The sequence below is a fragment of the Pipra filicauda genome, unplaced genomic scaffold, assembly GCF_003945595.2.
Source record: "Pipra filicauda isolate LSUMZ 115617 unplaced genomic scaffold, ASM394559v2 scaffold129_size2064235_pilon, whole genome shotgun sequence".
NCBI classification, from domain to species: Eukaryota; Metazoa; Chordata; class Aves; order Passeriformes; family Pipridae; genus Pipra; species Pipra filicauda.
In genome coordinates this window covers 1,022,002-1,049,755 of record NW_024103762.1, presented here as the reverse complement: position 1 = coordinate 1,049,755, position 27,754 = coordinate 1,022,002, and the positions used below count along the sequence as shown (strand labels likewise).

The 27,754-nt window shown below is 42.7% G+C and overlaps 1 protein-coding gene across 1 annotated transcript in view; it reads left to right on the top strand.

The window, feature by feature from the left end:
* The window catches only part of FAM20C (FAM20C golgi associated secretory pathway kinase), a 58,159-nt gene extending 31,596 nt beyond the window's left edge, over positions 1-26,563 (top strand). The window contains exons 4-10 of the mRNA XM_039391116.1: positions 12,199-12,291; positions 14,063-14,178; positions 22,147-22,327; positions 22,906-23,015; positions 24,344-24,425; positions 24,525-24,584; positions 25,395-26,563. Coding sequence (XP_039247050.1) covers positions 12,199-12,291; positions 14,063-14,178; positions 22,147-22,327; positions 22,906-23,015; positions 24,344-24,425; positions 24,525-24,584; positions 25,395-25,647 — 895 coding nt within the window. The 3' untranslated portion in view covers positions 25,648-26,563. The remainder of the gene's footprint in view (positions 1-12,198; positions 12,292-14,062; positions 14,179-22,146; positions 22,328-22,905; positions 23,016-24,343; positions 24,426-24,524; positions 24,585-25,394) is intronic.
* The last annotated feature ends 1,191 nt before the right edge of the window (positions 26,564-27,754 follow it).

Sequence of the window (27,754 nt, the reverse complement as noted above, 5' to 3'; positions counted from 1 at the left end):
AATTTGTTATTCATGTGGTGTCCTTAATATAAAGCGCAGATTAGTGGTGGGGGTTTCCAGCCTGGAAGAGGAGAAGTTTAGAGAGAAAGTAAATTTCTTATAGTTTTGTAAAACAGCACAATTATTTTATGAAATGGCTACAAAAAAAGAGCACCCAACCCAGTACACTCTTCCTCATGGAATAAATGATCAACCAAGGCTGAGGAAGATACAGTTAACTGAGTCAAATTTAGCCAGGGAGTGAAGATTTGGGTTAGTACTGAAATATTCCATGAGTTTGTTCTTCTTGAGAAGTTAAGGCAGCCTTTGACCTAGGCTGAGGAATGCAGTTCCCAAGTACTTGAGAAGTTCAGGAGGACTCAGGAGTATTTGGATCTAAGTCACCTTGGCAGCCTCCACCAGTAAGTAACTACCTGAGAAATGCTCAAAGTGGCAAAGTGATGTCAGCACATTCCCAAACATGTAACCCTCTGCAGATGGAAGTAACCCAAGTGGGAGACTCATCAGTCAGGGGAAATCAGGCTCAGAGGTGCATGATCAGCTGCAGGGTTTTGAAGTGGGATAGGGCCAGTGCCAGAGCAGAGCCCGGGAATGCAGAGCAATGAAGTGCTGCTCCGTATTCCTTGTTTAGGCAAAATTCTGGTTGGGAAGAAAACACAAAAAATGGAGGGTCACCCACAAACTGCAGAACCAGCTTAGGGCAAAGAAGAAGTTAGGCACTCTTCATGGAGATCATGTTTGCTGACAGGAGTAATAACGAGACAGGAGTTAAAATAAAATAAGGAAAGAGAGAGGATGCATAGTTTGCTTTATTAGGGCAATGAAATACCACACCATATCAAAGCAATTCCCACTTCTTTTGTGACCACGAAGTAGTCTGAAGCAGGCAATTACACCTCCTTTCCAGCTCAGAGAGGCACATCGCCCTTTGCCACAAGTTAAGGAATGTTAATGGCAGCGGGGAGGAGAGTTCAGGGATGCACGTGCTTTATTGGGAAATCACACCTCCGAGGAATTAGAAACACTCAACCCTGGGGAGCCATTATCTCGAAGTAACCACATGCCTGCTGTCCTCAGTGGCATGATTATGGAAGATTCTCAGGATTTGGGATTGAAACAAGCTTGAAAAGCAAAACTTGAAGTTCTCTGGGCGAATGTCCCCTCTGACCAGCAGAAGGACTGGGCACCAGCACATCCTCTGCCCCCCTGTGCGGAGCACTCTGCTGGAAAGGATGTGTAGGGGCTGGAGTTGAGCTCTCTGCTGGCACTCAGATGACCTGGGGTTTGCAGGAGGAGGTTGCACAAGATGCTTGGCTGTTTTGATCCCCTGCTTCTCATTTTGTACTGAGACTTTGAGATCCATAGCTGGTAAAGCAGCTCTCTGTACAAATGAGAATTTCATGTTCTTTTTCTTATGTGTTGGTCCACACACCGTGTAGGTTCTGTCCTGTTAATGATTTTGATGGTAGTTATTTATCTGCATAATCTTGGGCACTTAACTCAGTGCAGTTCAGTAGCTCTTGAATGGTGAACTGTAAATTAAAAGCCAAAAGTGTTTGAACTTCTGCACAGGCAGGTGGGAAGGGAGAAGGGAGCATACCCGAAGTCAGCATGGTTACTCCTTTGGGGTCCTTGGTAAAGTGGAGCTCCTCTATACACATGTAGATATATAGGACACTCTTGACACAAAACTGTGAAATCTCAAAGGATTTTTCACTTTCATAGCTGAAGCCTGAGCATCCTTTTATTTATTCTTTAAAGCCATAGGTTTTATTCCTATTATACAATCTTAAGAACTGCAAACACTTCATGAGGAAGAGAGAGAGAGAAAGAGAGAGAGAGAGATAGGGTAGAAATTCAACCTCTGAACTACAAATTGAAAGAGGGAGCCTGGACCAAATGTGCTGAATACAGAGCACAAACACTGTGGTGATTCTGGTTGTTTCACTATTAAGTCAAAACAACTTCTTCCTCTTGGTCTGGAGATGAGAATGTTGGGTCTGTACATACTGCTCATACAACTTGCTCATACATTCTGTCTGTGGCCCCTCAGCCCATTCCTCTACCTGGTACAGCTCAAATGGCATTTCTGCAACACGAGAACTCATAAAAGTTGTCTGAGCTTTTCTAGATCTATTTGTATTTGCCCGTGTGGGGCAGCAGACACACTGAAAGCCAGGATTTGAGTTTTATTTCACCTATAAGGAGTCTTGAGCACACCCAGGCACCGCAGTGTCAACCTGAAAGGTGATATCTGGGATCTACCAAAGCCCATGGCCAAACTGACTTGTACTTTTGGCAGAATAGCACATTATTTTCCCAAAGAAGTTGTTGTTGTAGTTGGAAGGAAGAAGAAGAAAAAACAACTGTGAGTGTGGAAGTGGATGGAGGGGCGGCCAGAGCTGCTGCAGGGATCTGGTGCTGATCACTGGCTTGTTCTTGCAAAGTGCTGAGCACAGAACAGCTCCGAGGAAGTATTAAAGTCTATGCTTGACTGTCAAGGACACACATAGTTCACTGGCTATATGTGTGCCCAAAGTTAAGCATGTGCTTAATGAGGCTCGAGTGCTTCGCTTAGGGCAGAGCTGAATCCTTAATAGCTCCATGTTTTGCAGCTTTTGCTGAAAAATGGGGCTAATATTTTCCTGCTTCCTGGGAAATTTTGAGGACAGGCTTACTAGCATTCGTTGTTCTCGTCATGATAACAAGGAAACTCATGAATAAAAAGGAATAAATTACATATCAATATATCAGACTCTCAGTAACTACTTTTTCCAACCTATTTTGAGCTGAAACCTATTGTGAACCCTGGAATTTCAGTGGCACATACATCACGTGCAGTGAAAAGAAAAAAAATCCAAAAAGCTGAGAGAAATTTGAGCTCTGCTATGCTTCTAAAATGTTTAATGTTATTGTTCCGTTAAATCCCTACCCTTAATGACCCCAGACATATTAAATAACATTCTCGGGGCTGAAGAAATGCTTCAGACTTCTAATTTTACACATATTTTTCCTGCTGCATTCTCAGACCTCTAGAAATGTTATATATTGCAAGACCTCTGTAGAAAATACTCTGCAGTCTTTTTCCAGAAGGAGGCTGCAGGTAACTGGGCTCACACAGAGCTCTGCCTGCTCTGACAATTTTTCAAAAATAGTTTTTGCAGCTGTATCATTTTTCATGTTTGCAATTTGTGGTGAGCAGACAATGTACAGTGGAGCCTCAAAGGGATATATCAAGGGGAAAGATGACAGATATCATGGGCTTGGCATGGCAAAAATGCTCACACCGCTTGCTTAAGAGCACAAAAGAATCTAGGCCATACAGGGGCAGAAAATACTCATAGTGATATAATTTCTTAATGAAGATATCTTAAAGAAAGGCTCAAAATATCATTGCAGCACCTCATTAATGATGTCTCCTGCTTATTTAATTTCTGTGAGGCTTTTTTCTCCCTGCTGTGACAACAGCATTGACCATGTTAACATTGGCACTGGGAACTCTTTTGTTGTGCTGTCAAGTACCTTTTAATCTTTCCATTCCTGTATGTCAAGTCAGGTTTCTATCTTGTAGATGAACCAAACCTTATTTCTGGGTCAAGAATTTTTTTATCTGCAAAGTAAATTGGTGACAGGAGCTTCCCAGACCTTGCCTTTTCATACTGTGACTCATTTGTTTTTCTGTACAAGCCCTGCTTGTTCTGGATGGTAGAAAAACATTTCTAGCCAACAAGCACTGCCACTTAGCCACTGTGGCATCAGTGTTCATCTGTTCTCCGTCCTACATTCGCTCTTCCCACCAGCATCCCAAAGGAGGGAGACAAAGATGAATTTGCAGCCTGACTCCCACCTTTGAACTCCTGTGATTTCTGTGTGCCGTGTGCTGCCTCTCGCGCAATCAGCGTTCCAGTATGGACTGTATACATCCCACTGAGCTCCCTGTGCAGGGGGCAGGCTTCTTTAAATCAGGGTACGAAGACCTGAGCTTCTAATTCTGGAAAAATACACTTCAATCCCCACTGCTGGCCAAAAAATCAGCCGTGCGTGTCATTGCTCTCCAAAGCGGTCGTGGAAAGCATCTTTATTTCGTTCACCCCAGCATTCAGTGGTGCTGCTTTTCTGTAATAACTGAGATCAGCCTCTACCCCATGATGTTGGAAAAACTCATTTTACCTCAAGTGTTTCAGTCTTGCATGCTTTCTAACACTAGGCCTGCCTCTTAAATTTGAAGATTCTTTAAAGAAAGGCATAAAATAGCATTGTAGTGGCTCATCGATGTTTTGCGGGGTGCAGGGGAAATACAGGCAAATGTTATAAAGAAGGATCCTACTTGTCTGGTCACATCATGCCCATACCACAGCAGGTGGTGATAGATATTGCTGTATGTGCTGGATTATATGTTAAGTGCATCTATGTACATCCATCTGGAGCTGGGCAGCACTGGAGCCCATTCCTCTGGTTTCGTAGGGCTCACCTGCTTTGTAACAGCATTTCATTTTGCTTTATCTTCAGCCACCTTCTAAATAATAGTAATAATAATAATAGTAATACACAAACAACCTGTGAAACAGATCTGACCAGGCTGAGAGCTCAGCACTCAGCACTGAGACCCCACCTCCTTGCCCACATTCCTGGGGGCAGGAAGGGACCGCTGGCTGTCGCGCCGAAAGGGAAGACATCCTGACAAATGTGCTTACACTAATTTTTGTTTTCCATTTTCTTTTCCCACAGTGACAGACAGCTACTTACTGGGCAGAGCTGGAAGTAATATTCTGAATTGCTGAAGGAAATTTTCCCTGGTTGATCAAACTCTTACGTTTTTTGTGCTGATCAAAGATTCTCTTCATGTCTTATACATCTGAAAGCACAAAAGAGTGAATGAAAAAAGAGCTATTCATCTGTGCTGGTAGACAATGAAATGATGATTGGTGAGATTATGCCTTGACTTTACTGTCAGCACAATGTCAGTGAAGGCAACAGTATAGAGAGGGTGCATTTTGAGATATTAATACCAAATCCAGACCACTGAAAGGAACAGAAAAGCACCCAGAAAAGAGGAGAATGTCTGGGTTTATTGTTATTTTTATAGTTTAGTGGAGTATAAAATTATTTTTTCATATTCTTGGATCATATTATTTGCCCTTATTTTTCATTCCTTTGTATTATATCTGCTTGTGTAGGCAGGAGTGGTAACTCAGTGTTTTGCTCAGGTGAAAATCTACTTTTATATATATATATGTATACATCTAGTGCATGGGATGGCAGGAGCCTTCCACTGGTGCTGCTTCAAACAAGGGGCTGTTTTTGCACAATGTTTTCACAAATGCCCTGATCTATGTAGAGGAATTAGAGGTTGCTTCTTTGTCTTATAGTAACAGTGTTGGTTTTTAAGGGCAAAGCCTAAAATACACTTTCAGGGCTCTGGGCTGGTTGGGATTTTAATGAATTAAAAATAAATTAATTGTGCTTAGTGAAGAAGGGGCTTCTGAGCTGAGGAATCTGCAGTCTAAAGGCGTTCATTGCCAGGTCTTGGCTTGGGGATGGTAGTTTCAGGAATGGGAGCCAGTTTTTCTGGTGCCTATGCTGCATGTATTCCCTCAGAAAGACACAGGGATCAGCTGCAGCAGGTGTTTTTGCCAGGTGGAAAAGCAAGATTGGAAATCAGCAGAAGAGTAAAGCCAGCACATGGGGACTAGGATGAGGGGGCTGTAGCCATGGGATCATGAAAGGACATTTTGAAGATCACGTTAGAACAACGTCTGTCAAGAATGGTTTAGTTCTAGCTGATCTCACCCTGGGGCCAAGGAATAGGGCTAGGTGACCTCCTGAGCCTCTTTTTTCTTTTACTCCACACTGGAAACAGAAAGCCCACCCTAATATGCTATTTCCCTGTGGATTTTCTGTCCCTCTCAGCCCCACTGTCTTTCTGTGCCAGGTAATAAGATATTTATATATACAAATGCTCTTTCAAAAGCTTATTGTCATTCTCTGCATAAGAAGTTTATGATTTATATTAAGCTAACTGGTCCTTGAGCATGTGCTGTTGTCAAGCTCTCTCCGTCTGCTCAGGAGAAAAGCACTCGGGGGCTGGCACGCAATAGCATGATCTCGGTATTTATCCTTTTGGCAGTTTGCTAATTATTCCTATTGCTATCACATCCCTCTGTGAATTTCTGTCTTTCTGCCACAGTAAATATTCTCTCCTTTTTTTTCTAGCAGCAGAAATGCTACTTAAACTGGAGAAGGCTGAATATCCTGCAGAGGCCCATATTGTCATTTTGTTGATGGCGATGAAACGGGCCAAACATCCTCTCTGTACCACTCAAATTGCATGTCTTTGCATTCCTGCCTTGGCCACTGGTTTTCTGGCCCATATTCTGCTCTTGTAAACATCTCCTATCGTCCCTGGGAGTGCTCTTTGTAGCACAATGCTTTGATAAAGCCAGAGCCATCAGCTGCCAAGACTCCATAAGGAGTCAGAAACAGGCACCAGATATCTCTGCTACTGTAGATGTAGCTGCATTAACGGTATCATTTCTCTTCCTAAGGACTTACTAAGCCACTAAAATCTATTATAAAATTAAGTGGCACTTTTTCCACCTGTTTTAACCAGTGCCAAATGTGTTGGAAGCCCTCCCAGATGATACAGCTCTGCATGCAAAATCTCAGTACCCTCCTAAGGACTGCAGCTGCCTCAGAGACACCATTTTTTTTCCACGGGCTGCCTCCTTCACTTAGAATAATAAGCTTTAGATGATCTCAGGGCACTGTAGATCCCCCTGCTGCACAATCCAATTTGACATAAGTGTTGCATGGAGGGGAAGGAGGGAGAAAATCTTGCAAGCAGACACCGGACTTCCAGTCTGAGTTTTCCATTAGTACAAAGAAGAGGTTCATTGGTGAGGCCTGGGGAGATTTCATGCATGTCTGTGTTGGAAGAAAGGCTCTCTGGACTTGATGGAGCATCTGTGCCTCAGTGGCATGTTAGAAGAAGGGGCTGCCTACAAAGCCCCACTGTGGAGTTTCCAAATGCGAAAAATCCCCAGTTCTATTCCAGGTCATAAAATAATTGAAACAGCAGCTAACTGCTGAGTGGCCACCTTTTAGTCTTGCATTAACTATCCTTTTAGTCTTGTATGAACTATACTTTATCATTTAAGTAACGCTCTATGTGAACTCTTGAGCCTGCAACTCGGCTTCAGGACAGGTATTTTAAACACCTTAAATACTCCACAGGAAGAGAGGAAAGCTGCTTTCCAAAGGAGAAGAATAGCAACCTATAGCTGTGGGTAGACCCGGTTAATCTCCTGTTATCTGTTACGATAGCCAAGTTATGCTCTTATCAGTGTCAGTCGTGTCCCTGCCAATGCAATTACAAAGCCTCATTGGCTTATATCTCATAGTGATTTTGCTGCTGCCGAATTCCCCTGGCTGGAGAGGGGCAGGGGCTCTGTCTGCAAAATGGCCTGACCCAAGCAAACCTACTCCCTGCTGCAGCAAAGCTCGTTGTTGTGATCCCTAATCATCCCTAATCCTGGCGGTTGATTCCCCTGATTATGTGTCAGAATAGGAGTGTAACCTATTTAAAAGGAGATGTTTTCAAATCAGCAGCACATCCTCTCATTAGTTAAGGTACGAGGGTCTGACACAAAAGGTGTCTCTGAAATGTCTCTGGACTGCAGCACAGGAAGACAGCACGTGTCTGTCAGGATAACACTTAGCTCAGATTGGGCTGTTTGCCCTATTTTTTAGCTTTTTGGCTACTGTACAGATAATAGAACCCCCCCAGAGCAGAGGAAGTCTGGCACTGAGCAGGATTCTTTCGAGTAATACATGGCCCCGGTGGGTATTAATCCTAGTTTAGGCAGGTGTATGCTAGTGGTCATGGAAACTAAATATAGATTTCCATGTTGAAGGTTTAGTTTCTATAATGTCATTTTATGAAATGCCAGAGAGTCTGCAGTCTGCAGTTGTCCTGTGGTGAGGGGGTTCATGAACTGCAAAAAGAAAAGCCATAAGAAATTATTTATGTTGTGCCTGGGGGATCAAGTAATTGGCAAAAAAAGTGTTTACAGAAACATTTAAGAGAAGATTGAGACTTTGCAAGTATTTCTGCATGCAAATCACTATGTTGATATATCCAAATACTACTGAACACCAAACCAGGTCCCAACCATAACTAGAATGGAGCTGACTCACCGGACTTATCTATGACTGTTCATTTATGAGGACAGCTTTATTTCTTCTGTTTGTAGGCATGATTTGCTTTTCTAGCCACCAGATCAGATCACAGTTGCATCTTGTCTTGTGTCAACACAAATGTGTCCCTGTCCTGTCTAAAATCATTCTTTGCTTCCCGTGTCTTCTGTGAGTTGTGTCATGGTGGGGAAATCTCCATGGGCTTTGATTTCCCCTTAGTTCTTACCTCTCCTCTACACATGTTACCGTGCTGATTTGTCTTTTCCTCATGCTGTAATTGGGCTGGTGCCACTGTGTAATTTTTAACTGTGTGCACTATCAACAGACCTCCATCTGTCTCTCCTCCACAGCTTCCCAGCCTGCCGTTATAAATATCTGCCAAATCCTTCTCCAAAGAGAGGATCACCAGATTCCAACTGTTTGCAAAATAAGAGCCGCCGCCAGAAATCCTCTCCCACCGTCTGCAACCTGTGCAGAACCTGTCCCTGCTCGGTGTGAGGTGTCACTGCTGGCTCTGTAACTTATTGTCCCTCGGAAGCGTGCACTGCTGCAGAGGGCTCAGCATATTGGTCTGTTTGCTCAAATATCTCACTGTTTGTGTCATTTTATTAGACAATAATCTTCAATAGCCATCAGGTGATAAAAACCAAACTAACTTGAGGGATGTTGGGTTTTTTCCCCTTTTAAAATGCAATTCTGATTTAAAACATGCTGTGGGGTGGCTTGGTTCCAGTGTTGTTTTATAAGATGCTTTACTTGATCAGGGACTCAGTGCTTGCCCCTTTTCCAGCTGTCACCTGGGGACTGGGGACCAGCTACTGTGATCTAAACTCAGAGGAACTGATAGGACTTGTTGACTGTTCATTTGTGTTGCTGAGAGCAGTTTGATCTTCCAACTCTCTATGCTTATGTATCAGAATAGATTGTTAGAAGAATTAGCACCAAACGAGGCAATCTATTGATTAGATTGTGCATTTAAAAAAAAAAAAAAAAAAAAAAAAAAGCAGAAAGGAAATTTTTAACGTGGATAAAATAAAATTATGTATAAACGCAGTTGGATAAAGTAAAAAATATAGATTATGATGTAAGTACACTTTAACCCTGTTAAAGCCATTCTCATGACATTCCATGGATGGCATTGATTCAGAGCTCTGTTAAGCTCATGTGGCTTCAGTTGTCTACCTCGGGCTACAATCCTCTCACATGTTAGTGTTTACTGGTGGTATGGCAGCTTACTCTGGCTGGGCAGTTACCAAGGAACCTCTTTAGGTGCTGCTGCAGACATCAAATTAATAATAAATGTCTGTTTGAATAAAAGTCTATCTAGCTAAAGTCAGATCCAAGGAACAAGATTCCTGTTCTGTCCATGGAATATTGTCAGAAGTCAGCAGAAGGGGTTTTCCAAGGTTATTTCAGGGTGTTTGGATCTGCTACATCTTAGTTCTGCAGAGCTCTGCAAAGGAACATAAGGATTGTAAAGCAGCTGGGGGGTTGATAAATACTCCTTCTAGTCTATGTTCTGAGTAACACAGTATTTTCAAGAGACAGAGAAGTAGATACCATATATGTTTGACATGGGCAGGGACAATGTGGACAGTGGCTGGAGAGTGGTTTTTTGTAGCTAAGTAGAGGGAAGCACCAAAGAAACTTGGGAATTTGTTTCATGGTGTATTGTCGGGTTCACATACCGGCATTTCCATTGTCTAGATTTCACTGTGGATTTGGTGTCCAGTTTTGAAGGTTTTAGAACAATAAATTCTGTGATTTCTTAGGAGAGTCTGGTACCACTTAATAACACATTATGACAGCAGAAAAATATGTACAAACAAGCCTAAGCCTGCAGGACAGCTGTACTTACTCCCAAATGAATAATATCCCCAGCCATTGCCGGGGGTGGCAGGGAGTAAAGAGAAAAGTGGAATTGGAGCGACCGGACGATCGTGGCAGTGATGTGCTGACTGCAGGGGAGCTGGGCTGGGGGTATGGCTGTGCTTGCAAGATTGAGATCTAGCCCTTATTCAACTCTGATTTTCTGGAGCAGGATTTTCTTGTAAAGGAACAAACGTGATATGTTTTAAGCATTTGGGAGATAAAAAGCAGATGGCATTGATTAGCTAATTAATAATATTTTCTGCAACTTATCAGCTGTGCTGATATGTGTTAAGTTTGCAAAATCTTGGGTTGAATCTTTCTCTCTTTGACTTGTTGAAGAAATCAACTATTTTAAAATCTGGAGGGGAGGGAAAGTTATGTAGAAATGTGTAATCTTATGCCTAGAAGAAATCTGTTAATCTTTTTCTTTGAATTTATATTCAGGGCTCATTCCTTCATTTTTTTAGGGGAATATGCACAGTGAGGTTGCAGCTCTCCTAACTCTTGCCTTGATTGTGTGGTGCATGGTGTGAGATGCCAGAGGTTCTGCTCTTCCGTATTCCTCTTTGTGGGTGTGCTCATTCCTTCCACTTTTGCATTTTTTATGGAGACAAAGCAAAATGCTATTTTTTATTTTATGCCAGGCTCACTTTTAGCTTGTGTCCTCGTGAACCCTTTGGCCGCAGCAGGGCCCTAGCAGGACTTCTGCCAAGTGTTGGCCGCCTCTGTGGCCACCACTATCACTGTGGTCAGTGCTGTTTTGGCCAGAGCGTCACTGGGGAGTTCAAGGCCACTCTGACCTTGACTTACATTGGACAATACCTCGACGTTGTCTCTATGATAGCAATTGTTCATCATTTAGGGCAAGATCAAGTGCCTTGCCAAGATGTTAATGTAAGAAGGAATGTCTGAGAAAGAATATCAGGCTTTCAAACCCTCTTGGGTGCATAGCAAAGTCTTTATACAGCCAAAACCCACAAGACTTACCCGGTTTCTCCAGCAGTGTGGAGAGCCCCAGGAGGGTTTGTGGGCAGATACCATCTCTGGTAGTCACAGTCGTGGGTGGACACAGCTTTGGTTTCTCAACAAACCCCATAATTAAAGCTTATTGCAAATTCTCTGGAGGTTTGAGCTGTGCACCAGCACCACCCCAAAGCCTTTGATGCACCAAGGTCCCCATGCAGAAGCTGTATTTTAATTGCCAGCAGGTAGCAGGAGTGACGCATGAGCTGTCAGCTGGGCCACCTGTGGCAGTGGGGAATGAAAAAGAGCTTTGTTTTCCTCTTCTGGGGAACTGTCCTCCCTTGCAGATGCTCTGCAGACAGCTTTGCTGTGCTTATCTCCCACTGAAAACTTCAAAACAGGGCATAATGCAGGTTGAGGTGGGACCCAGACATTGTGTTGGTCAACTGCCCGAGTTGTGTTCCATCAGGACTGAAATTGCCACAAGTGAGACTTCTGTCTTAACATGGAGCTTTGTATTTTCCATGGAGTGCAGTGTGGAAGCTTTACCCTTTCTATTTCCATCAGAATGACACTTTTTATTGTTTCTTAAACTGAAGAAACAACAAATTCTGCACCCTCTCTCAAGCACGGTCTTGTTAATGTTCTTTGAGACACGACATGTGTCATGACCATCAAACTGCAATGATCCCGTTGCTTCTGAAATGAGAAAAACATGTCACTTTTGGCTCCAAGTAACACAAAAAGAGGCATATTCTAGATAGGAGGTGCATGGCTGCCAAAGATGAAAGAAAAATATTATTACTTTTGGAAATTAATTACGATTAATGATAATTTAATGAAATGACATTGTCTTCACCACTATCACTAATGAAATGTTTGAGAGTGATAAAACAGATCTTGTTAAATAGAGCGAGAATCTTGAGTGGAACAGCTTTGTGACAGCAGACTGCGTGCACAAGTCTTGAATTCCCATTTTTTTGTCACAGTAGTTTAAGAAAGAAGATAAAATGAAGGCTGCATGGCAAATAATGCACACATGAGGTATTTAAAGGTCTTCCATTAAGCAAACAATTCTGAACTCCTGAATAGCATGCTGATGACTGAGCACTGCTCCTTAGAAATGCTAACCCTTCATTAAAACACTTCCCTTGTTTTCCTTTGCAGGCAAACCAGAGAACAAGAAACCCCGCCTGACTTTTTTTATTTCTCAGACTATGAGAGACATAATGCAGAAATAGCAGCATTTCATCTGGACAGGCAAGTAGAACGGATTTGCATTAGAAGAAAAGGAGAAATATTGCGATAAGTTGTTGCACTTGGCCAGCCCTGTAACTGAATTACTTTTAAAAAGTGGAAAGTCGAACAAAGGTGGGCAAGCTCCATGAATAATGAAATGGCAGATGATGAAAGGGTAGATTAATAATTAGGAAATGCGACTTGCTCTGGGAATGAGAAGCCTGGCAATAAGTAATTCTCAAAAAGAAGGAGAAGTTGTATCGAAGAGAAGCTGAGAAATTAATTTCCCCTGTGATCTCGAAGTACATATGGAGAGGACCCATCTCTGGGGGAATGTGTCACGTAAGTGTGAGGGGACTCTGGCTCACCCCAATTAGCTCCAGGGCACAGAGATCCGAGTGAGATGTGGGGAGTGGTGTGAGCATTCAGAGGGGAGTAATCGAGGTGGGAAGGGAGTTCTGGTTTCACAGCAAAAAGCTGGGACTGTCCCAGATCAGGAGCACATTTAGGCCACAAGTTAGTGTGAAGGAGAGGACATTGGTGGTCATCTCATGGTCCTGTCAGCTGAAAATGTCCCCCCAGGCAGAGAAAGTGCAGGAGATGGTGGATACCCCAAAACTGGCAAGGGACTGCAGCCCTCTCAGCCTGCCCAGATTAGGGGTGGGAATTAAAAATTAGTGATTAACAATAGGGCCAGGAACAATGGCATTTCACAGGCTGAGTCAGAACTGAAGTGTCTCTCACACTGTGAAGTGCTGAGAGACATCCTTTAGAAAGCTTGAAGCTTTGGGGCAACAAATTATTTGGGGGGTTGTGTAATATTGCTGCCTTCTGGGATGATGGTTGGGGTATGGGAACCTGTCAGCGAGTGGCACAGGGTAGGTTTGCTGTTAGGAGCCATCCTGATGAGATCCTTCAGGGATCTTCTCTATTTTATTGTTGTTGACCTCGGTGTTGATCCCTTCTGCTTTGTGTTTTATATTGCCATTTTAAGCAGATGGTGCTGTAGAAAAAAAGCATTAGTGGAGTTCCTACGGGGGGTATGTTAAATATCCACACACTAAGCAGGAAAAGCAGTTGCTACCCAGTGTAGAAAATCTGAACAGCAGACAGTGGATATAAAAATCCCGCCTATGGGGAGACTTTGTATGGGGCCTTTGCTCTTTTACTGTATCTAATAGCAGTGCTTAGTAGGGAGTTTTTTATGATCTATTAAGGCAGGGGAGTTTGGGGTAGAAAGAGCCTCTTCTCCCAGCCTTTGCCCGTGGGAAAATTTTTAGTCTCAGGGAGATTGTTTAGGTTGGTGTAAGGGTATTAAAACAGAGAGGAGCAGAAGGAAATAAATCAAACACATACTAAGGCTGTCAGAAAAAGAATTACATGGTGTTTATGGAAGAAAGAGGCTGAAATCCCATTCCCCAAGTCACTTAAAAAACTGGTGAGCAAAATGCATGTCATAACAATCATGAAGTAGCTCAAAGTGAAAAAATAAATTTCCACTGTCTCTTATTTCTGGAATTGTATGTGTCTTCATTTTTATCATGGAACAATGCCCCCCATACCCTTCTGTATTTTGCTCCATGCTATGTAGGCAAGTCAGAGCTCATCACATTCAGGACATATTTTGTAATATATTATATGAAGGATTATCCAGTTTAAAGTTGATGGGCTTTTTGCTACTTAAAGACCACAGATAAATGTGCCTTCAGAGTGTAATGAAGCTTCCTAAGACCTAACACTATCATTACATTTTAATCCTTTACATAAACTACCTCTTTTCTTTCTCTTCCAGGATCCTGGATTTCCGTCGTGTGCCACCGGTTGCAGGTAGACTGGTTAACATGACAAGGGAAATACGAGATGTTACTCGTGACAAGAAGCTGTGGAGAACGTTTTTCATCTCACCAGGTAGTCTTGGAAATAACACTATATTCTTTCTATCCCGCCGAACAGATACTTAAGGGAACGATGTGTAGATTGCTTAATTGCTCAGATATTTCTAATAAAACTGTCTCCTAGACCTTTGAATAAAAATAAATGTGGAGACATAGCTTACAAAGAAGACTGTATTGTTTTGAACTGACTGCCTTTTCCCCTTGACAAATTATCCTCAGAGACAGGCTTTTATGTTCGCCAAAGCAATGTATTCAACAAATGTTTTATGTAGAACAATTTCTAAAGCAATTTTCTGTTGCTCTCAGTTTACCCTAAACCTTATTACCTGGCCCATTAGTTATCTAGACTTTTTTTCCTACTGCAGTGTGATCTGTCACTTCTGTTGGTCAGATGAATTTATTTCTGGTTTTGACTGGAGGACCAAAACCTAATTTTCTCAGAGTCATTTAGGTTTTATTACAACAGGAGTTTGAAAAAAAAAATACATCTTTTCTTTGAAAAGAAAGATACATGACATATCCTGCCTCCAGCTTGAAATCTCCGCTGGGCAGAGGGCAGACTAGAAACGATCTGAGTTGTCCCCAGTTCTCGCTCTTGCTTAGAGGGCTGACCCAGAAACCAATACCACTCTCTATTACTCTTCACTCTTTCACAACACCTTGTGGACCCAGTAAAGGATGGAGCTCCACAGGGTGGGAATTTTACAAACACAGGATAAAACTCTGCCCTGCTCACCAAAAGGTACAACTGGAATTGGGAAAAATGGGCAAAGGGTGGGAAAAAATATCAACATCTCTGTAGCATCTGAGATGTTGAGATGGAGAAACAAGAGCTTTGAGTTAAGGCACGAAAATAATGCTGAAGTTTGTTCTTACATGTAGAATATATAGGTTAACATTCAACTTAAAGCATAGTGCTGTGTTCCAGTAGCTTAACTCACACACTATTTCAGCTGCGTGCAAATGTGTGTTGCTGAACTCAGGCTGTGACTTGTGTAAGAGGCAATCTGGAGCAGAAACCTCCAGAGATCTCTTCCCTTGCTCTGTGTGTGATTGGCCAGAAGCTGTTTATCCCAGATCCCTAAAGTCAAGATCCAAAGACTTAATTACAGTTTCTCCCAATGTAACTGCAATTTATTGCCATTAGCGAGAAACCAGAGCCCTGTTGTTGCAGTGCTTTCACTCTTAAAATGTTTATCACACTTTTCAGATCCCCAATAAAGTCATTATTACGGCTGTTATTTTTAGCTTCATAGTTGTGTTCAGCTCTGCAGGACACGGTTGAGCAGACAGTTATTTATTACAGTAACTTCCCTTGTAAAATACGTTACATAATTACAGAAGGTTTCGTCTTGCCCCGTATTATGAGCACTCCAATTTTACAGGCACAGTTATGGTGACAGCAGTGACACTACACGGTGACAGTACACGGTGACAGCGTGTGTTCACCAAACCTGATGGGCAGACATTTTTGTATTTGCATCAGTTGCTTTCCCTCCCTCTCTGTCTCTCTCTTTCTACTTTTTTTTTTTTGACTTGGCTTTTTGTAGGCAAATAATCACACAAAAATGATGGCAAAAAATCTTGTGACTGTCTAAGTGCACAAGGTGCTTTGGCTCATTTAAAACATAAGTAATTTTATTCCCATTTTGGTAAGTAAGACACGGATTAGTAGGTTTGCTTGATTTTTAATCTTCCCACGTTATATTTCAAGGCTTAGGGGTGAACTTCAATGATTTCTGAGAATTACAAAACTGTTCTCAAGTACTGAGAAGCTTACAGCAGCCAGAGCAGGGCAACACAGAGTTAAGGCTGCCAGTTCAGATGAAGATCTTTATCTTGTCATTATGAAATTCCAGACATCCAAGGGATGATCCAAACATAATCCTTTATTCAAATTTATTTAGAGGCCTCAGATAAATTCAATTAAAATACTTGATTAACTATGAATCAGGCTTTTCTGGAGAATAAAGTGCTTAAGCAATTAATTTTTTCTTTCCCTTTTACGTTTCCTAAATCAATATACTTTGCTTAAATCATGCTGGTTACTTGTCAGAGTTCTTCCCTACAAGTCCCCAGTTTAATTAGTCAGATTCTCATTAACGTATGCCCAACCTTTGTCTTGTATTTCATACTGACCTTAAAAGGCAGACATTAATTAATGCTTAATGAAAAAAATAATAAAGATCCTAAATTAAGCATTTAGAAACAACTTCACAAGCCTAGCAGGCAGCTCAAGCAGCAGATTGAGGGCAGAGAAGGAAGGGGCAGGTGCAGAGGTGAGACTTGTGGTCTGGAAAGGTGAGGATGGAGAGGGAAAAGAGAGCCTGGGGAAGACTGGAAGAGGCTGATTTGTCCCCTCTGGCAGATGAAGGGCAGTTGGTTTTGATGAAGAACTGCTCACAAAGCTGAGAACTTGAAGTGTGACATATACTTGCACAAACCAGTCTGTGCACCTATTGAGGACCTTCTGGGACTCCCTTTCAGGTGGCTTTGTCACTACATCTCTATCCCCAGAGGTGCTCAGTGACAATTAAAGGTCGTGCTGGCAATCCATCCCTCTCCATGCACACATATACCTCTCTTAAAATTAAACGAGCACTAAATGAAATTGATTTTATAGAACGCTCTCCCCCTCGGGCTGGGAGCCCATGGTTTGCAGTGGGAACCCTCAGAGGGAGGGCATTGATGATGCTCATCACTGCACTGTGTTATTCCCTGGACCAGCATGGGGATGTGTTGGTGGAAACCTCACTGCATTTCCACTCCTGGGACACCTCCCTTGTCCCATCAGACATGGAAATCAGGGCCAGGGAGCTGCAGGCAGTCGTACTTCAGAGCACAGCGCTGAGCAGGATCCCTTCTTCCACTGGAAAGTGGTGATGGCTCTGAGCAGGCAGGTCAGTTGATGCATTAGGCTGCACTCAGAGAGGAAGCAGATTGCAGAAAAGTGCACTTCCAGGCAGCTTGGACTTAAACATGAAAAATGGAATTAGGTCAGTAATTATTTAAATTAATTTTACATCCTTTGCAGCAGGGCAGACTGCAGTAGCCCTGCTACTCTCACAAATGAATGGTAATTTGCTAGGAAAAAAGAGACATATTAATGATGTCAGCCTTCGTTTTGGAAGTAATTGAGGCAGCAGCTTAAAGAAATCAATGTTACACAGCTAGTAAGCACTATGTTTTTGTTCATATTAACCAATTCCAAGGGATTATGGATTCTTTTTCCCTTCTCAGCATACAATAGCAATTCTGAATTACCTATTATTTTGAGGAGGTAAAGGAAAGATCTTTTCATGCATTGCTTTAGTAAATATTCAGTATTCTTTCCAGTATTCCAATTGGACAGGCTTGCTAAATGTCCTCTATTAACAGTCATGCAAAGCTCAATGAAAGAATTGCTCTGCCAAGCAATTTGCTTTAAGGTATCCTCCCTTGTTCCTTTTCTTCCTGAGAACTATTGTTCAGCTATCAGGATGATGCCCAGAAAATGTGCAGATGAGTACACAGACACTCTGGTTCTTAATTGTTGTAATTAGTTGGAGTTTCGATCACCAGACCATGATTTTTGCATGCATTTTATTATTAATTGTAGCCATTCCTCCTCAGATAATGAAAATCAGACATTGCAACATGGGATTCTCTTGCCTTTCTAGTGCTTTGGGGAAACAATTTTGGTTTATAATGAAGAAGGAGTTTGCATGTTGCAAACTCGCAGCATTTGAACATTCCAGCAAGTATAAACATCCCTCCCTGCCTGCTTTGCCAGCACTGCTGCTGTTGCCATTTCTACCCACTCTGCAGGAGCACAAACTCCTGGCTGTTTCTCCTTTTGTGGGTGTACTTATACAGAAACATCTTTATCTGGTGAGAGGAACATAAGGTTTGGGCAATTTTAATGGTAGGAGAAGGACCATGCTCCAGTAGGGAGCTCATCTCCCCTTTCCCTGTTATTTTGCCTTGGGAAAGCCAAATCCTACTCTCAGCATGGGATGGCCATGAAGTGCTGGGCTTGTGTCTCTAGCTGGAATTTCACCCTCAGCCTGCTGTGCAGAATGTGGGTCACCTACTTAGGTTTCAAAGAGCCTTGCTGCTGCACCTTGAAGTCTTAAATGAGAACTGTGGGTTTCTATATTTGGTACCTCTTTTTTTTTTTCTACATTTTTAAGAAACCTTAAAAATGAATGTTTCCACAGATAATTCAGGCTGCTTCATCTTACTGCCAGTATATAAGAACTAAGGTAGACATAATAAGATGTCTATTTTGTATCAATCAAGGCAGTTAATTTCATTAGCAGTAGTTTGAGATACAGCATCCTTTCACCTCCACTATCCCCAGAAAATGGACAGGAGCTGTGGAGAGTAGGTCTGAGCCCACAGGAAGAATAACTGCTGGCAGAAAAAGCTTTGCCATTGAAAATAACTTCTCAGTTCTCGGTGAGAAATACACTTTTGGTTTTACTGCAAGTTCACTGCCTTAATGACAGGATGCATCTTGCCATTGCTGGGGGACTGGATGCCTTGGTGCAGGGAATTGGGGCTCTGTGGGAAGATCAATAGCTGGTGGATCCTGGCAGGGATGAGCAGGATGAGTGGCTGGAATGGTGCAGGCAGCACACGTGCTCCCTGCATCACTCTGCAGCAGCAAATGCCATCACTGCCACAGCCCCCGAGCCTTCCTCGAGATTTATCTGGATACCAGTGTGTGATTACTGTCAAATGATTAGTCCCAGCTGCTTTCATTGACAATACAGAGCAGGGTTTCATTGTTCCCAAAGTTAAATTCAGAAGCAAACTATTAAACACAGTATTTATCTTCCCACTGAGCAAAATGCTGTGTTTAATACAATTCCTTTTTTGAAAGGTCAGATTTACATAGCGAGCAGCAGAGGCTGTGATGGCACAGGGTGGGGGGCATTGCTGGGCCTTTTGCTCTTTGCAAAACTGTTATGGTGTCAGATAACTGAGCATTGGCTTCCTGCTGCCAGGTGGGAGTCAGGTCACAGATAGCCCGGAACATAAATTGTCTCAGGCGGTCACGATAAATCCACGTGGTTCCCTCCCTCCACAGATGAGGGGGTGATGCTGAGACAGCTGAATTGAAGCCCAAGCCCCACTGCTTAAAATCCGTGGAAACACAAACCCTGGCTGCAGCACAGGGAAAACCTGACCTTCCCACTGAGGCAGCTGGTGCCCAGGAAAGAAGGGATCTCTGTATTCCCTAACTTCTGCTTTAGCCTGCAGCAAGCAGCATCTGCATGTGATTTCTTGTAAATCATCCCTTGTGGCAGCTTGGAACTCCTTGAAATATTTTATCTGCAATAATTTCTTTTAAGGATATAAATCACAGATGTTTTCCCCCAGTTTTTGTTGGCTGAGAATATCCCAACCTTCCTCATGGCCCATCTGCAGCTGGCAGTACTGCCCACAGCTGCTTGGACAACTCTTTACCATCATCCTGAATGATGGAACAGGTTCACAGGGAGACACGAAGCCTTCCTGGGTTTGCCAGGGTGGTTAAAGGTGAAGCTGAGGCACCTGTGTTAGCCCTGCAAAAGCTGTGCCAAGTCCAGCTGCCATTTTTGAAAAGGAAACCCATGAATGGTTCTAGACTGCAGGGCACCGTGCCCAGGACTTGCCTTAGATTGGGTTTGTCTGGGGTTTGACTTTATACTTGATTTTAGATTAATGAGATGAGTCTGAAAGAGGCTACTGAGACAGTCCTGGAGCTGGTGGACCTGGTGCACAAGGAGAAGCTGAGGGTTGCAGACATTTTTAACCTGGAGAAGCTGGCCTGGAGCTGTAGCTTGGACCAGAGGCCTCCAGAGTCCCTTCCAACCCAAGTTTCCCTAACTGCAGTTCATCCATTCCCGTGCAATTTGTAAAAAGGGCTTCAAAACTTCTCTTCTGCAGTTACGATATTACTGAGCTGCATAAAATGAAAAATTAGTGGGATTTCTGTTTAGAAGCGAACAGGTATATCATGGAATGAGCAGCACCAGGACTTGTGCTGGGGTTAGTAGGAAATAGCCAAGCTGAGCAGCTTATTGGCCAAGGACATGATCACTTCTCAGCTCATGGGAAATCTCAAGTTACTGTTCCTTTAATTAAGATGCTAAGGGACTAAGTATGCCTTATATGTGAGGAAAAGCTTTCAAAATAGTTTTTAAGAGAGGACATTCTGCGTGGTAAAACACTTAAATTACAAAGTCAGAAGTACAGACGTGCTGAGTGTTCCCTTCCTTCCTTTTGTAATTTCTGTTCTTCATTTTCTCTTGCCTGAAGTACTCTTCTTTTAGTAATTGCCAGCAAGGCTTTTGGCCACAGAGTAAATATTTCTGGACTTAGCCAGGATGTATTTAACTGGTATGATCCAACCCTGTGAATGTAAATATACAGTTTGGGTTAGTTGTTTCTGAGCAGGGATGGATGGATGGTCCTTATGAGTCAGTCACAGCAGAGGGATGTGAAAGGGCTTTCTCTAGAGCAAACTTATCACAACTTCATGGACAAATCTGATGGACATCAATAGAGGCTTGGAAATGAAAAGCTGAGACAAACTGTCAAGTAATAACACATCAGCCTTACAGTCCACTTATTTGGTGTAATTCCATGGTTAGCAGCCAGTCCCAGATAATGCAGCTATTTAATACAGTCAAACACATTGTGAGACCTTATGTTCCCCTACTTCTCCTTCTCCAAACACAGCTCTTTGCTGTATTCCTCGCTCCCTCCTGTTAACTCCAGTATTGTTTCCTATCCCCTTGACTCACTGTCTCCCACCAGCACTGCACCATCTCCATGGGGCACTTGACTGGTTGTAACTTGGGTTTGGTTTGAGGGGATGTCCCAGTGATGTGCAGGGACACGTGCTGCAGGGTATCACTGTGATGAAAACCCACCAGCTTACCTTTCCAAGCCACCAGGTCTTCCGTGGCAGGCAGAAAATCACCTCCCTCTTTTCCCAGCCCTTCCTGCCTCATTTATACTGAGCCTGCCCAAAGAGTGAGGAGCTCAGAAATAATATTTGAATTTAGAAGCCTAGTGGGGAATTAGGATGCAATGTGACTTCTCAGCTTCATGCATTACCATGAGGAAAGGGCACACTCTTCCTCTAATGACATTTTATATGCATAAAGCAATGTCAAAAGAGTTGTAGCACACTGACAAGAGCAGCAGTGTGCTCCTATTCCTGTTTGTAGCCCAGCGTTGGTGGGCTTTGGGGATGAGCTGCTCTCTCTCACCTTCAGTGAATTCCCGTGGGCAGGGTGTTCCTGTAAAGAGGTGGGTGTTCCTGTTGGTACAGAAATAGGTGGTGGCAGTTTTGGGGAGGTTTTGAGGTAACACAAGTTCCAAAACCTGCTGCAGATTCTTTTTCTGCGGTTGTTGGAGTAGTGTGAGGTGTGGAAGAAGAAATTTGTGTTTGGGATGTGTGCTGACAGAGTTACATCTGTGCTATTTCCACCTTCTACACACACCCCCACGGGAGCCTGCATGGTAAATAATTCTCCGTACTAAAACTGCCAGTTCTTCTCACACCAACAAGGCAACAAGTAAATGAATGAAATGTTCTCTGTTCTTAAAGAAACGAGCCAAGGTTTTGAAAAATTACCTAATTTTGGGCATGTGCCACTTGTTCAGCTGTGGGATTTGGGGTTCCAGCCTGGGGTAACAGACAGAACCCAAAGAATGTATCAGTCTGGGGGGAAAAAAAAAGGAGAAAGAGAAGGATTTAAAAAAAAAAACAAACGTGGTTTTGGAATATATAAATAGACTGGAAATAGTCACAGAAAGCTCAGCACAGGGCGTGATCACAGCCACTGAAATGAATGTCTTTCTAGTGGTTTCAGTGGAAGAAAACTATGTGTGGTAACAGGGTTTTGGATTTATTTCTGCTCCTACATACATCAGTGGTTTTATGAATTCTCAAATACTAATTTAAGGGTAAGTTTTATAACTCTTTTCCTTTATTTGCCAGCCAACAACATCTGCTTCTATGGGGAATGTTCCTACTACTGCTCAACAGAGCACGCCCTGTGTGGAAAACCAGATCAGATTGAAGGGTCCCTGGCTGCTTTCCTACCAGATTTGTCTCTAGCAAAAAGGAAAACCTGGAGAAACCCTTGGAGACGTTCCTACCACAAGCGCAAGAAAGCAGAGTGAGTAGTGGTGAGCAAAGGGAGGGCAATGGGAAAATAAACCAGTGCTGCAGTCACTGCCCTGGCTGTCCTGGCCTTAGGACAGCATCTGTATTTCTCCATCTCCTGGGAAGGGACAGGGCACTTAATATGCCAGGAGCTCCAGCTTATGGTCCTGAACCCAAAAGGACCTTCAATGGCATAATTCCCTCATGGGACAAATACCTCCAGTGGCATTGACAGGATGCAACGGGACCTGTCTTAAGTCCTATCAGAGGGAGAAAGATTCACTGCTATCAGCAGCCCTAAGCAAGTCTGAGATGTTTTCATCATATGACTGATGGTGCAGCTAGTCTCCTAAATCCTGAAGCTATTAGCCAGATAGTTTTCAATCTTGTGGTTTTCTTCCCTTTTCATCAGTCACAATCTTTCTCGGTTGCCTGCATTGCTGGAAGCAGCCTGAGGAATTTGCTGCCTCTACCTGACCCTGCCCTCAGTCCAACATGACACAACTAGATCTTTGAAAAATAACTTTTTTTTTTGTAATTTTCAGTGAGCTTTGTATGTCACATAAAATATCAAAACATTGCCTTTTCCAGATGGGAAGTTGATCCAGATTATTGTGAAGAGGTTAAACAAACTCCCCCGTATGACAGTGGGACCAGAATTCTGGATATAATGGATATGACAGTTTTTGATTTCCTAATGGGTATGTTTCATCTCTTTCAAAAATTAAATGCAACATTTAATTAGAATAAGAACCATTTCTTTCTACACTGCTTGCATAGCTCAGCAGTTTGCTAAAGCTGCATTTACTGTATGTGCCATCCTAGATGATTATGAGAAAATGCAGATTTACATGGTTATGTATTCCCATCAGTGCAGATTAAAGGAACAAAGATGTTCAGAAATGCAGAGTGATGATGAATGCAGGTCAGGCCAGTCTCCTTCACAACAGTGAAGGGCTTCACAGTTTGCTTTAGTGAGTGCTTTACCACTGTAATGTATGGCTCCTGGAGGCACATGCAAGGACTGCTCATTACTGGATCTTTGTTTTCATCCTGCAGTGGTGTTCTCTGCTCCTTGCTCTATAAAATGTCGGGGAGAAGTGGGGGAAGAGGCATTGCTTTGTCACAAAGGAAGCTGTGGTATCAGGAAGGTTTTATCTGCTTATGCAACAGAATCAGAATAAAATAATTATTAACAACTGGGTAATAGTGACACATTCCAAGCCCAGTCATTGGTTAACACTGAGACATTCTCATATGAAATCTGTTCTGCTGTAGCTAATACACCTGTAAGTTGCCAACCTACACACTTGATCCTTGGGCACATGCCAGCGTGGACATATCCTCTGCCACTGCCCCCACTGAGATTTCTGCAATAAGCTGCAGCAGGAGAGGCCAAGTCACAGCTCAGGAGCCATATGTGGCATCTATAAGTAGCTCCAGACCCCTGCCATGAAGACAAAACTCACAGCTTGGCACCAGTACTCTGCACATGGACCTTAAAGAGCAGGTTCCACGGCTGCCTGCCTTGGTGCCCAAAGGGGCTGTGCAGCTGTACCACTGCAGAACCATCCTGATCCATATGTTAGAGCCATGATACTGTTTTGGCCTTCCAGGAAGTCAGAAATTTGGACAAAGTTCTTAATAGAGGAAAACCAGGATGTTTGGTCAGGGTTCAAAAAGTTTAATGCAATATTAACAAAGTCCTATGGATTAACAGCCCTGCTTGAGGCATTTGCCCCTCCCTAAGCCAAGGCTCACACGTCACATGTGCCGTGGCTGCTTCACACACCGTGCTGACCCCAGGCTGGAGCAGCAGGGCTCGTTTCCACCACACACACTTCACTTCAGGGTATCCATGGTAGAAGCAAATGAGCTCAGTAAATCCATTCCCTTCCCTGCCCTTCACAGCCGTCATGTGTGAGGAGCACTGGGCTTCTCATTGAACTGGGGCCTTTGCATTGCCCTGACCTGCAGGCTCAGTAGCAAACCAGGGTGAGAATGACCTTTCCTCCTCTTTATTCCATAGGTAACATGGATCGACATCACTATGAAACCTTTGAGAAGTTTGGAAATGAAACGTTTATTATCCACTTAGATAATGGAAGAGGGTAAATATCTTTAATAATCTTTCTGGGGGAAAAAAAAAAAGAAAAAAAGTGAGTCTTTAAAACATCCTTTGTCATGTTCTTGCTCTTATCTTTAAATAGGTTTGGAAAATATTCCCATGATGAACTTTCCATATTGGTGCCTTTAAACCAGTGCTGCAGGTATGTTTCACCTCTGGAGTTGTTTCCTGGTTTGTACAGTTTCCACTAACAGGACTGAAAATGTTCAAGTGATTCTGTTAATTGTACACCATGGAGATGAGGACATGGTGTGATCCTACCCATGGAGCCTGACTTTAGCTGTCCCTGAGCGTTGGCATTGACACATTAAATGCTCTGTTGAGATCAGGACCTTGCAGGAGTGTGGCTATAAGCTATCAGAAGAGAGGCTTGAAGACAAAATATTCCACAGAAGTCAAGTGGCAAAACTTATCCCAGCTTGTTCAGGTGCTTCACCACAGCTTTCCTTGGTGCCCATAGCCAGGGTTTCCAGAGAGGACAGGTGATATTTTGAGTTTCAGCTTTGCACAGCTGAGATGCAGGGTGAGCTCTGTGTCTGGGGAGTCTCTTGGGCATCCCTGCAGGGTGAGCCTGAGGAGCCTCCACTGCTGTCACCCATCCCCCTGCTCAATGCCACGTGTGTCATTGCCAAGATGGACATGACCCTGTGAATGCTGCACCAGCTCCTGTTGGTGCCTTTCCCAGCTGAGGAACATGAGGGCTGCCTGCACTTCAACATCGAGCTGTGCTCCAAAACCTCTCCACCTCTAAGGGCCCCTGGGGATCACTGGCCAGGTGACAATGCCAGCTGCTCATTAGGACTGAGACAGTGCCTGGTTCTCATCATTTCAGATCACATAATACTCTTTTTACACTATTAATGCAATTCTGACTATAAGCCTTTTAGCCCTGTCAAGACCAACGGTGATGAAAATACTGATTTGCATTTTTTCCTCTCCTTTTTTCTCCTAGAATAAGGAAGTCTACCTATCTGCGATTACAGCTGTTAGCCAAGGAGGAATACAAACTCAGTCTCTTGATGAAAGAATCTTTGCTAAAAGATAAAATAGCTCCGATCCTCTACCAGCCTCACTTGGAGGCGATGGACAGGCGGCTACGGATTGTCCTCAAGGCTGTTAGTGACTGTATAGAAAAGGATGGTTATGACAATGTGGTTGAAAATGACTTTAACACTGATGTTAACACTGTTACGACCGAGAGGTAGTGAAATCGCAAGACTACGTTTTTACCAGCCGAGTAAAGAAGATTCAAGGAGGAAAAAGAAAAAGAAAATAAAAATTAAGTCTTGCAAAAGACTGTGTATGCCACTTTGTGAATTCAGTGAATTCAGAAATGAGATATAATTGTTCCCAAAGTAGGTAAAGTGTAGACTCTGCAAAGGATTAGTTCATTAAGAAAAAATAAGTCTAATGTGATGCTTTTCATTAGTTCCTGAAGAGAGATTATGAAAAGATTCAGAAAATACTCAGATCATTGACAGACAACAGTCTGATAGCAAAACACCTCCTGTCCTTTTTTGTATAGAAAGGAGGCCTTTACTTAATATTTTGTATTTATATATGGTATATCTATGAAACCCCAGACCTACCTACCAAATTTAACTAAGAGGGATGGTATAGTTTTGTGACTCACACTTTATTTGTGGTGACAGTCCACTTAGTATTTTGTGTTAACCCTTTAAGTGCTCTAATCCACTGTATCTTATTTAAATTGAATACTTTTTTCCCCCCAGCTACTCAGCATTTAAAGGGTTAAGGCATTAAGAACCTTTAAAGGCAAAAAATAATAATAATTATAATAATGATAATAATAAATACAGTGGTTACCAGAAGGGAATTTCACTAATTGTGCATTGACAGGAATACTTGAATGTTGGTTTTACAAAGTGATGTAAAATGACAAGTTGTACTATTTGTCCATAAGGAGGTGGCAGCTCTTATCTTTCTAGACTATCATAGCTGAGCTGCTACTTTTCAATTTTGCTTTTGATAGTTTTGTGTAAATATATACATATATGGGTAAAAAGCTGCTTTCAGCAGCTCTAGGCTTACTTTTGCAGCATTTTTGTGGAATTGTTTGCAACGTGGTAAAAGTGCAATAAAGATATGGCAAAATGTGTAGCCATTGTGTGTAAATGGATTCATTCATCTTGTTCAGAGCAAAGCTGTGTGCATCAGCCAAGTGTCCCAGAAGTGGTTGTTTAAATTGTCATCTCCTTTTGTAGCAACAGCAAATGGAGCAGAAGTGGGGAATTGGTGATTAATATACACTGCAACTCTGATAAGGACCATGGTGTTGAAATGGCTAATCTTTCATATGAAAGCATTGTTTTGACTGTCATTTCAGCATCCCTTCCTCCTGCAATTATAGCTGTAGAAACAAGCTGTCGAGCAACGCCTCTAAAAGATTATGGCTTGACATGCTGCCCAGAGGATTTAGACACATCAATGCCTCTGACTTGGGCAGCAAAAGCCTGTGCACAACCTAGAAAATCTCAGCCTAAATTAGCTAGAAACATGGTATTCTTATATTCTTAACCAAATAGTTTTGAATCATGTTCAGCTGCATTCACAGAAGATGTGTGGAGACTTTCAGCCCCAAAGCAAGCTATAAATTGAACACGTGGCTTTATTTGACTTGTGAAAACATGGTGTGGTACAGCAGGAATCCCTTATTGCTCCTTTGGGTGAGGAGAGAATTTATTATGACAATATTCATCACCACTATAATTCAAAGCTGCCATTTGTTTCTTTTGATGTCTTTCTTCTCAGGGATTCATAAACATATACTTTAAAAGCTTGTAGCCAGATAGACTAAAATGTGGGCCTTTCAGCACATTAAAATTATGAATGGGACAAAGAGCTGCTATACGGGCTCACTCACTTCTTAGGTTGATATATTATTACTAAAAAAACCCATGTCTTTTATATTTTATGGCCCATTTCAAATTCCCACGTCTCTCACACACATAGCATACAAAGATAACAGAGTATCTCAAATTGTACAACTGTCCATGAACTTGGAAAATTTCTGTATTATCCCATGGCTTCTTTTTCACTTTAGAGGACTGACCAATGACGACATGGATGTCATCTGCAACACAGCACTGGCACTGCAGCACTCTCCCCCCATTAGCCAAAAAAACCCCCCAAAACACAGGATTATAAAAAGGTGAAATGGGTGGTACTATCCTTGCTTTAGCCTCAATGCCTGGCTGTGGTTTTACTGCAGGTGCAGCTTTTTCTCACAAGGAGATAGTGCCAGGACAGCACATGGGGGCTATAAAATCACCTTCCTGGGGCTGTTCTGCT